The 15,924-nt window shown below is 50.4% G+C and overlaps 1 protein-coding gene across 2 annotated transcripts in view; it reads right to left on the bottom strand.

The window, feature by feature from the left end:
• Positions 1-607: 607 nt before the first annotated feature.
• Positions 608-15,924, bottom strand: part of KCNJ5 (potassium inwardly rectifying channel subfamily J member 5) — a 32,987-nt gene continuing 17,670 nt past the window's right edge. The window contains exons 1-3 of one of the 2 annotated variants that reach the window (XM_066259719.1): positions 12,514-12,535; positions 8,834-9,781; positions 608-4,835 (exon numbers count right to left, since the gene is read on the bottom strand). In XM_066259719.1, the coding sequence (XP_066115816.1) occupies positions 4,513-4,835; positions 8,834-9,770 (1,260 nt within the window). In that variant the 5' untranslated portion in view covers positions 9,771-9,781; positions 12,514-12,535 and the 3' untranslated portion in view covers positions 608-4,512. Of the gene's footprint in view, positions 4,836-8,833; positions 9,782-12,513; positions 12,536-15,924 lie in introns of those variants that run through there. The other variant, XM_066259718.1, reaches the window with a different exon arrangement.

Here is a 15,924-nt window from a genome sequence, read left to right as displayed (position 1 = left end):
CAGTGAGGGATCCTCAGTTAACCTCTTTCATAAATCTGAACTGTTCAGTTCCCATTGGGTCGACTAGAGCAGAAGAGAAACCAATCTGAAATCCTCTTCTACGAGGAACGTTTTCAATGGAGACTGTTGGCTTTCACTTGCGAAATCCTGAAGTCCTTTGCCAGTGCTAAACCCTCTTCTGCCCTCTCTGGTTCGATAATATCAACCATTTTGCTAGCTAACGCCATGAATGCAGACTACCAACCAGTCTTGGGGCTCCCTAAAGAGGGAATTTTTAATTACTCATTACTTATGTAATGTAGATATGAATATTTAACATTAAATAATGGGTGAGGGAAAGAAAGAGCTAACATGAGAACCCACACTGCTCCCTTTCTCTGCTTTGCTTGTTCCCAGCCGCACTTTGCCCACTGAGCCTGCCCCCTGGCCCACCTCTCCTCATTCAGGCCCCTCCCCTTCTTCACCTGGACTCTCACCCCAACACTGGTCCAGATGCTGCTACTGAGTGTTTAGATGGATGAAAATAAGAAAGATGAGTTTGCTTAAACTGGCAATAAATTTCAATGGGAAGCCAACGGTCATCTGTTTAGATAAGACACAGTTTGGCTACATCAAATCCACTTTATTGGATGAATTTTTTAGCAGTGCAGTGGTGTTCTTTTTAATAAGATTGACAAATCCTACACAGGGAGAATGATTGGACATAGCCATTTAAGGAGCTGTCATTAGCAAAAAACCAAGACAAGCAATTTGGCTTCTTGCTGAAACAGTAAGTCCCCATCTAATCTCTCTTCACAGCTCATTAACTAATTCCCCGGGAATCAGAGAACGGTGTTTCCCAGTTATCCTGCCACAGGAGCGCCTGCTGGTGGCTGAGGCTCTCCAGCACAACACAGCACACAAACGGACCATCTGAAGAGGGAGGGGGCGTCCTTATCCCTGCTGCCTGCGCTAGGTGACATGCCCCAGACGTGGGTGAGGTGATGGCCCAGGGAGACGCTTGACGCCTCTCATCTGTGTGACCTTAAGCAAACTAATTAACCTCTCTGAACCTCAATTGTCTCATTGGTAACACGAGGTTTCTAAGGGCTTCTCTGCAGTGTATTAAGAATTAAATGCAGTCACCTAGGGAAAGTGCCAAACCCACTGCTGGGCGCACAGTAGTGCTCAGTAAATGGTGTGTGTGCAGAGACTTATTCAGGGCATAGTCTTAAAAGACAGCAGGCCAACTGTTTTCGTTTTGGGCAATGTCAATACGAAAAAGTTCAATTTTCTATGGCTCCTGACTCCCCAGAAATACAAGAGCTGTAAGAAGGCAGGGCAGAGGATAAATAATGTGGAAGAAGGCGCCCAGTTGTTACAGATGAGGAGGACACAGAAAAGGGGTCTTTGTCCCCCATCAAGGTCAGCTGCTGAAGCCATGATCTCAAAGCAGCAGGAGGAAATGACAAGAAGTGGGATCCGACTGCGCAGCGAGGACGCGTCTGAATCACGGGCAATGCCCATTCTACTTGGCCTGGGAACAGGGTCCTTTGAGTAATGGTGTCAACACCTGCCAAGTGTCAGACTGATGGGGAGAGGGGAGCTAAGGGCAACTGACCTTCTGCATTCCCGGGCTTTTCCCTTACAGGGATGCCTGTTTACATGGGCGCTCAGGCACGAGTTAGCTCACAGTGTTTTCAGAGTCTGACCAGCAAGATGGCGCTTGGGACTTAGAACATATGAGGCCTGAGGGAATTACCGGTGGCCCTACCTTACAGCTTGGCTCACCTCTGTGGCCCATCAGAAGTGATGGGTCGACGCTGAGCCACGCCACTCAGGCTATGACCCACAGTGGCCGGTGTGTAGGCACAGTAGTTTTATAAGTGACTCCCTGAAGCGCTGATTGTCATCAGACTTTACATTTAATAAGTCCATATTTATGCAAGAACTTCCATACAATGATTTGAAGAAGCTCTCAAGCTTTAAGTTAGATCAGCTGTCCACGAGGAAGTTCTTCCTAGGGTGTGGATGGAGGTCTGGCATTTGTGTTTCCGTGAGAGGGAGCAGCTCATACGCACACTGGATTAGTCTGTGACTGACCCCAGTGCACGAGGGCTCTGGCCTACCAGGGAGATTAGAATAGGTCCACGCTGATCTCTTTCTCTTTTGTAAAACTGGTGGCTTCTGTACTTGGTGGAGAGATGGGATTTGGGTTCAGAGGCTACAGCAGAGACAGAGAACTGGAGAGCCCCACCTGGCCAGTCGCAGATGTTCAGAATAATAAACTGAGGAGGCAGGTGTGAGACAGGCCCAGGCCCCAGGCTACTTCACCTGTGGTTCCTGTCCCTGCTTAGCTGCCTTGCTGAGGACTGTAGCCTGCAGGCACTGGTAGGTGTGACAAAGGCAGGTTTTGGATCTGGCTGGAAACCAAGGAAGCAGTCCTGTTGTGTGGGCCCCGGACCTGCTGGGCCTGGGGTGAGCCCTGGATCTGGTGGGCTCAGGTTAGGCCTGGGAGGCCAGATGCAGCTCCTCCCACCTCAAGGCATCCAATCTTGGTAATGGGCTCCTTGCCTCAGACTCTCGATTGCATGCCACGCCCACTGGGGTGCTGTAGGCTGCCTGTTTCCCTGTCCCCTGAGGGCAGGGTGCCAGCCCACCCCCAGACCTGCCTCACCACAGGAGGGTGGTGGAACCCCGCCTCAGCGCCATGCCCCTGGGGAGGACCACGGCTTGCTTGCTGCTTCCTTGTGTCTACCTCTCAAGATCCAGCCCCTGCGCCCAAGCACAGGGATCCCCTTGCCCTGAGGTGATCTTCCAGGAGAGGAGAGGCAGGCCCTGGGACCTGGACGACCCAGCCTGGTCCAAGGAGATCCGGCCCTGAGATCCAAACGCTATTCTCTTTGCTCTGCCTAACATCCTGCCTCGCTGAAGCTTTGCTTTTTCTCCTGGGGAAGGCGATCACATGGGGGCAGGAGAACACTTCTGTTTTCAAAGGCCAGTGAGAGCTGTGGGATCTGGGGGCGAGTCCTCCATAATGCTGTGGCTGACACTCCCTCCGGGTCTAGGTCAGCTAATCAGAAGTTTGTCTGTATCAGCAGGTACCAGACGTGCTCCGCCTTCGAAATGACATTCTGGACTGTCAGTCTGTCCATCCATCCATCCTCTTTCTGTGCCCTCTATACTAGAAAAGCCCTTTGAAGCTGTCAGCTTTAAGGCTTTTCTCTGCTCTTTTCTCTTGTGATATTCACCCACTCCTATATTTCCAATGATTCCCCTCACTCCATGTTTGCAAGATGAGAGGAGGGAGCCCTCCCCTCCCCCTCCCTGGGCACCATCCCTGCAGTCTCCGTCCAGCTGCCTTCTAAGACCCCTGCCTGCGGGACAGGAGGCCCAGGGCCTCTTGGCACCAGCTGAGAGCTGGTCCAACCTGGGCCAGAAGCTGATGCTGCCCTGCAGCTCCATCTCATTTCTGCATCACGTCCCATGACTTACTGGTGAGCAACGATGCGCTCATCCTGAAGCCGCATACCTCAGCAACGATTGGTGCCGATGCTTATTTTAAAGTTCGACTTGCTTGCCTTTCTCTCTTTTTCTTCCCTCTCTGCCCTCCCTGTCTGACACTACCCTCTGAAACTCAGTTTTTTCTCTCTCAGATCCACCACAGGCTCTTTGAGATTTTGAAAGAAAACCACAGTGAAAATTAGAAGTACTTTGAGATTCTTGGGCTGAAAATACAAAAAGAACTAGCTTCTGGGGTTCTCTCTTTAGTGAGGGGTGCAGGGCACAGTGGGTCAAGGGTGGCCTGGAAGTGGCTGAGACCACTATCCACATGCTCAGAGGTGCTTTGTGGTCCAGGCCACCTTCTAAGTGGCCAGTAGGCTACATCTGACATGTGGAACACAGCAGAGGAAAACACCCTTCCCAGATAATGAAAGAGATCATCTAGGCCCGTGTACTCTGCAGCTCCCAGCAAGTCTCAGATGTGAGAGGAAGTGCCTGCATGCTTTGGATCGACCCTACCCCGTGAGCTTGTGACCTCAGTCTAGGATGGGCGTCTGAGCTTCCAGGAGGGCAGAATCTGTCCTCCTGAATCCATGATGAGCCTTAGGCTGGAAAAAAGGGGTTGACTGCCGTTTCTGGGTGTCCGCCCCTAGAGGGGCTGCCGATTGGTCTTTGAGACCTGTGGAGGGGGCTGATTCTGGGCCAGTTGATAGAGTTGTGTGAAGACGGAGAACATCCTGTAATTTACATTGTGGGGAATCCCATCCTGGCCTAGCCGTTAGCCAGTGCTGGCAGAGGCTGGGACAGAAGGGCAGCGTGGCCGCAGGGACCCACGCAGCAGGCCACCTGTTCCGAGAGGCCCCGAGCTGGGAGGTTCCGGGACTGGAGATACTGTTTCTCCCCACAGAGCCTGATGGACCCTGGGCCCCCTAAACACCACATCGCTAGTTCACCCCACCCCACCCCCGGCTCTGCAGCATCTGAGCTCACAGGAGCCAGTGAGGGGCGGTTGTGGGGAGAGCGCAGCCCTTACACCAAGCCCATGGTCTCCCGTGACCCACTCAGCCCCTCGGGCTCGTCCTCTCTCTCCTGCTCAGCCTCTGCATCCATCTCTGCCTTAGCACAGATGCCCGGCAGCGGGGTGCTGGGGAGGTACTGGGAAAGCCGGCCTTCCCGCTTCATTTCTGCCAGCTCCTTGGCACAGCAGCTGGGCGTGTTGGTCTCATAGGTGTCATGAAAGGTGTTGTAGTCCACCTCATAGAAGCCTTTCTCCAAGGTGAGCACTGGCGTGAACCGGTGGCCCCAGAGCACCTCTGTATCCATGTAGGAGCTTCGTGCTTGGCAAGTCATGCCTAGGGGAACAGAGGGTCCCTGTATTAGGACTTGCCACAGTCATTCATCCATCCATCCATCCATCCATCCATCCATCCATCCATCCATCATCTATCCATAATCCATCCATCCATCCATCCATCTACCCACCTGATCATTCATCAAGCATTTGCTAAACATCTACTTTGTGCTAAGCACAATGGAGATATAAAGCTAAATGAGAACCGTCTTTGCCCTGAAGGAGTTCAAGGTGTTATGGAGACAGAAAATAAGAAATCAAATGCAAGATTCTGGCATTGGTTCCTAGAGACTAGAGTAGATAATTCTGTAATAACTGGAGCCAGAGACATAGTTCTTGAAAACATCAGGGTCTAGAACAGGGGTCGGGAACCTATGGCTCGCGAGCCAGATGTGGCTCTTTTGATGGCTGCATCTGGTTCGCAGATAAATCTTTAATAAAAAAACTAATAACGTTAAAAATATGAAACATTCTCATGTATTACAATCCATTCATTTCCTACCACTCATGTTCATGGTTGTGGGTGGCTGGGGCCAATCACAGCTATCTTCCGGGACAACACTGAATTTTTATTGGATAATGCCTAACATACACGGGTCGTTGTATGGCTCTCACGGAATTACATTTTAAAATATGTGGTGTTCATGGCTCTCTCAGCCAAGAAGGTTCCCGACCCCTGGTCTAGAAGACTGAGATAAGAAAAGAGGCAGGAAAAGAGTCTGAACAGGGATAAATTCAGAGCAAGTGGACACAGAGGAGCTGACAGCACAGGAAGATTGTTCTGGGTGGACATATATGGGTGGAAGACTTGTGTCCCCTTCCTCCCCTCCCCTCCCTTCCCCTCCCCTCCCCTCCCTCTTCCCTCTTTCTCTCATCTCCCTCTCTCTCTCACATTACACACACACACACACACACACACACACACACACACACACAGCGTGGCTCCTTGTTTTGAGCATGCTCCAATGCCTCTGTTCCCTGTCCACTCAGCCCTGGCATGCATATGTTATTTTTAGGTGTTGCTTTCTCTTCAGAGAGGGAGGGCAGCTTTGTTTATGGAGGAGGAAGCCTCTGTGCGTAGGGTAATAAGAAAGCAGCTTTCTGATATTTAGTCTTCTGGCCAAGGAAGGTCTGAGCAAGTGCTCTTTGGGAACTGAAAGAGGAGCCGCTCCAGCTTTGGCCTTTCTCTGGAGGGGGTCTCATTCAAACCTATCCAGGTCAAAGGCTGCTTCCCACCAGTTTGTGCTCCCCGCTGGGCAACCCCAGTGCATGGAACACACTGCAGCTCTAGCCTGCTCTCTGCTCCGGGGCTGGGGGCTGCCTGCATCAGGCCTGCCCATGAAGTCCTCCCCCCTCATTGCCCAGCCCCCGGTGTCAGCAGAGTTGTGGGGACCCAAGCTGGGCGCTGATCAGCCTAGATCAGGGGTCCCCAAACTTTTTACACAGGGGGCCAGTTCACTGTCCCTCAGACCATTGGAGGGCCAGACTATAAAAAAAACTATGAATAAATCCCTATGCACACTGCACATATCTTATTTTAAAGTAAAAAAAAAAAAAAAAAAAAAAAAAACGGGAACAAATATAATATTTAAAATAAAGAACAAGTAAATTTAAATCAACAAACTGACCAGTATTTCAATGGGAACTATGCTCCTCTCACTGACCACCAATGAAAGAGGTGCCACTTCTGGAAGTGCGGCGGGGGCCAGATAAATGGCCTCAGGGGGCCACATGCGGCCCGCAGGCCGTAGTTTGGGGACCCCTGGCCTAGATGCAGTCAGGTCGGATGTCCACAGGTCTGGGCCTCAAGAGGACAGCAGGACAGGACGTCCATGGGAGCCTACGGGCCGAGTCTCTGGGGCTCTTTCTGCTTTCTTCTGTCCCTGCTGAGTGGACAGGGGGTGACCCTGTGTCTAGAGATCCCACTGTGCCCCGGGCCGTCATCTACCATGCACTTGGAGAAGGTAGAGCCCCTCTAGATGCCAGGTGCTGTGCTTTAGAAGTTATTTCATTTAATCGTTTAATCCCCCGGTGACCTTGTGAGACTATGATGCTCATTTTCCCGATAACTCAGAGGCACGTTATGGCTGAGCTGTGCTGGTCAAAGCTGGGCCTGAACTCACAGCCCGTGCTGGGCTCCATAAGTGTGGCAACTGAGCCATCAAAGTTGAGAGCAGGACAGATGTGGGGGTGTCACCTCCCTTTATCTCCTTGGTAATCCTGCAGACCCAAGGGCAGCTGCAAGGGTCATGAAGGTCACGGGAGGGGATAAGGTCACCCAGATTGGGCAAGCCAACTGCAGGCCACTGACTTTGAAGGAGTCCAGATGGAAGACACCAGCTGGGTGAGCTCGAACCCCACTGCCTTCGCTTCAGGTGGCAGGTGGGGTGGCCAGGGGCGTGGTCAGACAATGCCTTCCTATTTCTCCCACACGCCTGACCTGACTCCTCATTTGTGGCCTTGGAGTTGAGCTCCCCCTCCAGCAACTCAGCCTGTGTTCTGACCCTGAGCCCAGCACCAAGGGCAGCATGACCCGTGACCCCCCAGCCCTGCTGAAGGAGGCTCCCCGCATCCCGACTGTGCTCAGCCCCAGGGTTCCTGCAGCTGCCACCATATGCTGCCTGGCAGGCTCCGGCCCAGCAGATGGCCAAGCAGCCTGGCTGCTCCGGCCCCTGGAGCCCGCTGCCTCCCTGGCCAGTCCTATTAGCTGCACCTGGGAAGGTCTGGGGCTGCCGCTGTCTGACCAGGAGCCACCTTTCTGAGAAGTGAGGAAGGCTTATTCAGCCACCTTCGTGACAGGCCCCTGATCTTTAGGGGCCAGTGGGTGTGGTAGACAAAGCTTTAGGTTTGTGAGTGAAAGACCTGGATGTGGCCACTTCCTGTTTGCACAAAGCTGCTGCCTGCAGACTCCACATCTGTAAAATGGGTTGAAGCCAATCCTGTGTTGTTGCAAAAATTAGAAAAAAATTTCCACAACTGAGTTTATTACAAGTGCTTGGTGTACTTGTGAGAAAAAGAGAAAGGATGGAAAAGTGCTGGAGGCATCATCCCTCCAGAGGCCAGCCAGTGTGTGTGTGGGGGGGGGGACTGGGGCTCTCCGGGCCTGGGCCTCCCTGGAGCCCCACACAGAGCTCTGCCCTGACTGGGGGGGGGGGTGGACACTCTCGGCTGCCAGCTGTCTGTCGGAGTCACAGCTGAAAGGGAGGTGGCAGACTGACTATGAGAAGGACACGAGTTAGGGACATACGGATGTGCACACAGTTTTCTGCACACCTAGTGTTCACTGAGCCAGAAGCTGGGGGGCAGTCTGCTGAGGGGGGGGGAGGAGAGTGAGTCAGAAGAACCCCTCCCACAGGTCTAGGGCATAAGTGTCTCTTCAAAAAGTGGCTCTGAGACTGAAAATCCTTGAGTCTGGAAATGCTGCTCACTCCCTTCTCATCAAACAATTCACAACGTGTAAAGATACCGTAAAGTCCTACTGTAAGAACCTGGTCACCCTGGTTTAACCCCAGGTTTTCAGAAGTTATCTGATCACACCACTCTTTTTGGGTGGGTACCCGCTCCAGGATGGGAGGAGCAGACGGGGCAGCCTGTTAGAAACTAGTAACCGCTTTGGGGTCCTGCCTCACTGTGGGTGTTGGCTCTACAGCTTAGTAGTGCCTCTCTTGGACAAATAACTTGCTGGTCTGTGCCTCTGTTTCTTAATCCGGGATGTAAGGGACACTATCCTTATAGGGGTGTGGAGGTGTGGAAGGGCATTAAATGAGATCGGGTATGCTTAAAGTTTAAAACTCTGCCTGGAAATTGGGAAGGTTCAATGAACATTAGCTGTTGTCATTACTCTGTCCTGAGCAACAATACTCCTCAGGTCACAATTGAAGGAGCGCGCTGGTTAACTGTGCCATCTCAGGATTCTCAGGCATGAACTTTGATCTTCTGGAATCCCAGTGGCCTAAGTTCCTGGGCGTGGTAAGGGTCAAGAAAGATAAAGTGTCTTACCTGTCGCCTCCACCATCCCTTCTAGAATGACCACGATCTCAAACTCCTCTTGACCCAGCTGGGCCCGAGACATCTCCCAGAAGGGGCTCTTCTCATTGATCTCATGGGAGATGATGAGCGGTGACACCAGGAAAAGACGGTCGTCCCCAGTGTCAAAGCCCACGTTAATGTCAATCTGGTTCAGGGGGATGAACTCCCCTTCTTTGGTCTGTCGGGACTTGATGAGCTTGGCGCGGATGGAGGCCTCCACAATGTGGGAGTTTCTGAGGTCACCCACGCGGAACATGAGGCACAGCTTCTCGTCCCGCATAGAGATGACTGCACTGTTGGAAAACATGAGGGTTTCTGCTCTCTTCTTTGGCTGGCTGATCTTGACAAACATGCACCCCACCATGAAGGCATTGACGATGGAGCCGAGGATGGCCTGGACCATGAGGAGGATGATCCCCTCTGGACACCTCTCCGTGATCACCCGAAAGCCGTACCCAATGGTGGTTTCGGTCTCAATGGAGAATAGGAAGGCAGACACGAAGCCACTGAGGTTTTCAACACATGGAATCCACTCTTTGTCACCAACGTGGTCCAGATCACCTCGGATATAAGCGATGAGCCACCAGAGGAAACCAAAGAAGAGCCAAGTAATGGTGTAGACCATCGTGAAGACCAGCAGGTTGAAGCGCCACTTGAGGTCCACCAGGGTGGTGAAGAGGTCACTCAGGTACCGGTAGGTCTCTTGGACGTTGCCATGGTGCACGTTGCACTTGCCGCTCTTTTCCATGTAGCGCTGGCGGGGCTTCTTGCCTTCCGCCAGCAGGCGGGTGCGGTCTGTGGCGATGGGGAGGTAATCACGAGCCTGTTTGGGCATCTTCCTAGGGTCCCTGGGAGTGACTGCAATCTCCATATTCTGGTTCATAGCATTCCTAGAATCGCCAGCCATAGCCGGGATACCTGAGTTTAAGAAAACATCATCAGTGAAATGGACTATCCTGATTCCCAGAAACACAAGATTTCAAGGTCACTTCTGCGGCTCTGCACTCAAAGACCTCTCATCTAGTGTGCAGTGGACCAGACTGTGAAATCCTTAAGGGAGGGAACCATGTTTTCTTATATTATTGGCTTTTGTCCCTGGTGACTAATACAGGATCTAGCATAAAACAGACGGTTGATAATTGTTTGTTGAATGAATAAATGACCAGTTCTTAGGTGCAAACTATACATGAAATGTTTAAAGGATTTTTCAAAATCTGGAAGCAATTTAAAAAATAACAATTACAACAATTTATTAGATGCCTTTTTATTTATTAGTCCACTATTTATTAGTAATTATATGTTATTATACGTAGACTGTCACCTGTACTTACCCCAACTCACCAAAGATCTCATAATCTCTGTCATAGAAATACTATATTGTTTGATTATGCACATGTTTATTCCTAATAGTCTCTTTCCCTCCATCAGAATGTAAGCACCACACGGCATAATTTTGTGTCTGTTTTGTTCCCAGTACCCAGATTGTAGCCTGGTATATTCTATGTACTCAAAAAGTACTTGTTGAATAAACAGATAAATGAATAATAAAACATCCCAAAGAAGTTAAGTGACACCTGGGCCACCAAACAGGTAAGTGGCAGAGGTAACATCTGGATTCCTGCTCATCGGGCCAACCCCTGTGCTCTGTCCTTCGTATCTCCCCCTCTCCTTGCTCCCTTCTTTCTATCTGTGATCTCAGCGCAGACAGGAAAAGGCAGCTTGCGTCTGATTCACCATGTGGGCACTCTGTCTGAGTGGGGAGTCTGTGGCCGTCTGAGCACTTACTAATATGACAAATTGATGTATAGACCCACCATTAAAAACGTTGTTACAGTAATTCCTTGCCCTCCAAGATATTGAGGTGGGCAAGATATTAATGCTTTAAGATTTTCAAAAGGCTGTAAACTGGCCCTGGCCGGTTGGCTCAGTGGTAGAGCGTCAGCCTGGCGTGCAGGAGTCCCGGGTTCGATTCCCGGCCAGGACACACAGGAGGGGCGCCCATCTGCTTCTCCACCCCTCCCCCTCTCCTTCCTCTCTGTCTCTCTCTTTCCCTCCCGCAGCCAAGGCTCCATTGGAGCAGAGATGGGCCGGGCGCTGAGGATGGCTCTGTGGCCTCTGCCTCAGGCACTAGAATGGCTCTGGATGCAACAGAGCGACGCCCCAGAGTGGCAGAGCATCACCCCCTGGTGGGCATGCCAGGTGGATCCCGGTCGGGCGCATGTGGGAGTCTGTCTGACTGCCTCCCTATTTCCAGCTTCGGAAAAATGCAAAAAAAAAAAAAAAAAAAAAAGGCTGTAAACCAATATGTGGAATTTAAAAATAAAACCAAACTGATAGATACGAAGAACAGATTGGTATTGCCGAAGGCTGGGGGAGGAAAGGGGTGAGTGAAATGGGTTAGGGGTTCAAAGGTACAAACTTCAGTTATAAGCTCTGAGGATGTACTGTACAGTGGAGAGTACAGTTAACAAGGCTGCATTGTATACTTGAAAGTTGCTAAGAGAGATCTTAAAGCTCTCATCACAAGAAAAAAATATTGTAACTCTGTGTGGTGATGGATGTTAATTAGACTTATTGTGGTCACCATTTTGTAATATACACAGATATCAAATCATTATATTGTACACCTTAAACTAATACAAGGTCCTAAGTCAATTATATCTCAATAAAAAATAAATTTTAAAAAGGTTGTAAAGTGTTTTTGGAGTACATGCTGCGTTTTAAAGAAATACCCAAGAACCTGTATCTTTCAGCCTGTTTTTTTCTGATATTCTGCTCACGCCTGTTTAAGATGCTTTAAGACACTAATAAAGCGAGGGAGGAGCAGAACTTCTGCAGCTAAATACAGCAGGTGAAGTCTCTGAGCATCTGTGGTCCAGGCACTGTGCTAGGAAACTGACATCCATGAGCTCGTTTCAGTCTCCACAACACAGCTGTCAGACAAGTGCCCTTATTATCACTCCAATCATCAGCTGAGAAAACTGAAGCCCGGGCAGTGAGAGTCTCCACCTGCCACAGCACAAGCCACACGTGGCTGTAGAGTGAATGTTCTACTGCTCCCTCCAGAAAGTTCTATGATTCTGCCATTTAGCCCTTCATCTTTCTAAACAAGTTTTGCTTAATTTCCCAGGTCCTCGCTGTCCCTGGAAACTGTGTCCTGGTAGAACAGCCCAGATGAATGTTCTCTAACCTGTGGAGAGGCACTGCATCCCTGACCACGTGGGGAAGGGGAAGGGGAAGGTTCCCGCCCCAGGCAGAGTCAGGTGGTGCTGGCAGACCTGTTCCCCGGCTGCCTGGACGGGTACAGCAATATCAGGAGAACCTTTCTAGTATCACATTGAGGGTCCTAGGAAGGGCTCTTTGTCTCAGACACCCACTGCCCATTCCCCACGCTGCACAGGGCCACCTGCTCCCTGCTCCCCGACAGGGCAGTTACGAAGATAAATGAGGGATGCGCTCTGCGCTTCTTTGCTGGCTCCCAGGCATGATTTTGCTCTGCCGCCAGGTAGGAGATCTTATTCTGAAAACCTGACGGGAGAAGCCCAGAAAGAGTGAGACGCGCTGCAAATCCCAAGGCCCTGTGTGACCCGGAGACCTCAGCTGCTGGAACCAGCTCAGGCAGGACTGAGGGCACTGGCGCAGGAGCTCACCCCTGATGTGGGCGGGGCGGGCACACTGCTGACGCGGTGAGTCCTTGGACAGGGTACCCGGGAAAGCGCGTTCTTCTGCCCTCAGCTCTTCCGGGAAAACAGCTTTCTGCTGATTTTCTGCACTGTTTCCTTCTTTATTTTTAAACACACTTTCATATATTCTTGTGAATATATGAAGGTCGTTGTGCTGCCCTGGAAACAAACAAAAAAGTTTTCTAGGACACCTCAGCCCAGATGGGAAAACTTTTCTGTCCAGCAGGCGGGGGAAAAAGAAGTTTATTTCCAATTTGGTACTGGGATAGATTCTCCCAGTGGGCTGGGCTTGTCTGCAGAAACAATACTCTGCCCAGCCCAGGTGAAATCTGGATTTATGCTCAGTTTGCAACAAATTTGCTCTGTGATCCAAAGAAACAGTCCCTAACTGCCTTTGCCTCCATTTGCTACCATGAAGCTTGAATACTACTTTCTTTTCTTTTCCTTTTTCTTATTTATTTATTTGAGAGAGAGAGAGAGAGAGAGAGATGAGAGAGAGTGAAAAAGAGAGAGACAGACAGACAGGAAGGGAGAAAGAGAAGAGAGTGAAAAGCATCAACTCGTAATTGCTTCACCTTAGTTATTCATTGATTGCTTTCTCGTAAGTGCCTTGATGGGGGTGCGGGTGGGGGTAGGGCTCCAGCTGAGCCAGTGACCCCTTGCTTAAGCCAGCGACCTTGGGCTTCAAGCCAGCGACCTTGGGATCATGTCAATGATCCTGTGCTCAAGCTGGCAAGCCTGCGCTCAAGCCAGTGACCTTGGGGTTTTGAACTGGGGACCTCAGCATCCCAGGTGATGCTGTATCCGCTGTGCCACCATTAACCAGGCTCTATTTTCTGCCCTACCATGGGCCATTCTGAAGATCCAGGGAAAGAATATATGAATACAAACATAAGTATTAATGTAGATACATAGTTATCAATTCTTGAATTAAAACTTAATACAATAACCTACTAACCTCATTTTAAAGATGAAGAAAGAGGCCTAAGCATCTTAGACAAGTATGGAAGGCCCCCACCCCACCCCCACCCCAGGGCAGCTATTTGCAGGGCAGGCTTGGAGCTGAAAGGCTTGGAGCCTCCAGTATGCAGATTTCTTCAAAGAGGAAATGAAATACCCATTTTAGAAATGTTAACCTTCAATGCTGTAGGTCCATCAAGTCTAAAGTATATTCAGGGACAATGGAGATTCTTTTGGAGACTTTCAAGATCCACCTACTAATTTATGCATCTGTTCGGCAAGCATTATCTGAAGGACTACTATAGTCTACCTCTAGTGCTAAGACCTGGAGCTAAAGCAGTGAATAAGGTAAACACAGATCCAGGTCTGTGTAGTTCATATTCTAGCATCGCCCCTTTGAGCCCAGGCAGGTCTGTACAGAAAGGCAGGGAGTGCCCTGACCAGCTGGCTCAGCGGATAGAGCATCAGCCCAGCATGCAGACCTCCCGGGTTTGATTCCCAATCAGGGCACATGTGAGAAGCAACCATCTGCTTCTCTTCCACTCCCTCTCCCCCTTCTCCTCCTCTTCCCATCACAGCTGGTGGCTCAGTTGGCTCGAGATTTGGCCCTGGGTGCTGAAGATAGCTTTGTTGGTCAGAGCGTTGGCTCCGGGCACTAAAAATAACTTGCTTGATTCAAGCATTGGCCCCACACAAGGGTTTCTAGGTGGATCTTGGTCAGGGCACATGCAGGAGTCTGTCTCTCTATCTCACCTCCTCTCATTTAAAAAAAGAAGAAGAAAGGTAAGGAGCAAGGCTTTGGCTGGGCCTGGCTTAAACCACAGCTCCTTCCTACAGGACCAGGGAGAGGCACCAATGTGAGCAAATCCCGTTAAACCTCATCAAGCCTCCCTCACTCTCTTCATCTTTAATCCTTCCTGTGTGCCTTGGTGGGAAGTTGTGCCTATTAAAGCTCTTGAGAGAGACAGAGTTTAAAGTCCAAAAAAGTGGTTTAATCTCTTTGATTTAAAGACACAAGCAGAGAAGGAATCAAAAGAGGCAAAAATCAAAGGAAGGTGTTTTAAGTGACACATTAATGAATGTCACATCTATGTAAGTGGACTTCTGTGTTAAGAATTCCAACCTGTCCCTCCCCAGTGAAGAAAAGTCCATGTCATGGGGGTGCTCTAGGGAGCCGAGTCCCAGACACAGCAGCTTGGCAGGAATGCACCTGGGCATCTGCAGGGCGGGGCTGGGAGTCTTGTCTCAGACTCAGTTTCCCTGCCGCAAAGATGGAAATAGCAGACAGCCTTAACAACGTCCTCCTTTCTCTCTAATGTATGCTGGGTCAAAGTCTGCATCCCTGAGATTTAGGATATGGGATGAATTTAGAGGAAGAGTAATGGAGAAGAAGGAGCCAGGTCTCATGCGGAGGTATTTGTACACTGTTCTGTATGAACCTAGACGCTGTACTGCTTGTTAAAACATGACAATATCCTAAACAGGTTGGTGAATAGGCCGCCCTGGTGCCCTCAGAGATCTCCAGGTCAGCAGGAAATATTAAAGGTGTTCTCAATAGAGAATGGACTAGAAACAGAAAAGCTGGATTCTGGGCCCTGGCCGGTTGGCTTAGTGGTAGAGTGTCGGCCTGGTGTGCGGGAGTCCCGGGTTCGATTCCCAGCCAGGGCACACAGGAGAAGCACCCATCTGCTTCTCCATCCTTCCCCCTCTCCTTCCTCTCTGTCTCTCTCTTCCCCTCCCACAGCCAAGGCTCTATTGGAGCAAAGTTTGCCCGGGCGCTGAGGATGGCTCTGTGGCCTCTGCCTGAGGTGCTAGAATGGCTCTGATTGCGGCAGAGTGACGCCCCAGATGGGCAGAGCATCGCCCCCTGGTGGGCATGCCGGGTGGATCTCAGCCGGCCGCATGTGGGAGTCTGTCTGACTGCCTCCCAGTTTCCAACTTCAGAAAAAAAAAAAAAAGAAAAGCTGAATTCTTAGTTGCCCGCAAGATTCCTGCCCCCGTTGCCCAGATGTATTCTCCCTATCTGCGCCTCCGGGTTTGGGGACAAAACACTCACTTGCACGGTTAGATTATGTTATGGTACAGATGACTTTAAGAAATTCCTTCTGCGATGAGACCGACCTAATCACAGATGCCCTTAAAGGGACTGGGTTTTCCCTGAAGCAGGAGATTCGAAGCTTGAGAAGGAAATTCTCCTTTTTTGGTTTTAAAGATGGAGGGGGCCGTGGAGCAAGAAATATGGGTGACTCCTAAGCACTGGCAGCAGTAAGGACACGGGACACCAGTCCTACAAGTCACAAACAACTAAATTCTGCCACAACCACGGGGTTTGAAGAGGCCCTGAGTTCCAGAGAAGACAGCTCGCTGACACCTGAATTTCAGCCTGTGATATCCTGAACAGAAAGTGCAGTTCTGTCT

This window comes from Saccopteryx bilineata, chromosome 2, assembly GCF_036850765.1.
Source record: "Saccopteryx bilineata isolate mSacBil1 chromosome 2, mSacBil1_pri_phased_curated, whole genome shotgun sequence".
NCBI lineage: Eukaryota > Metazoa > Chordata > Mammalia > Chiroptera > Emballonuridae > Saccopteryx > Saccopteryx bilineata.
The sequence above is the reverse complement of the archived record's forward strand: the minus strand, read 5'-3'. Positions and strand labels throughout refer to the sequence as shown.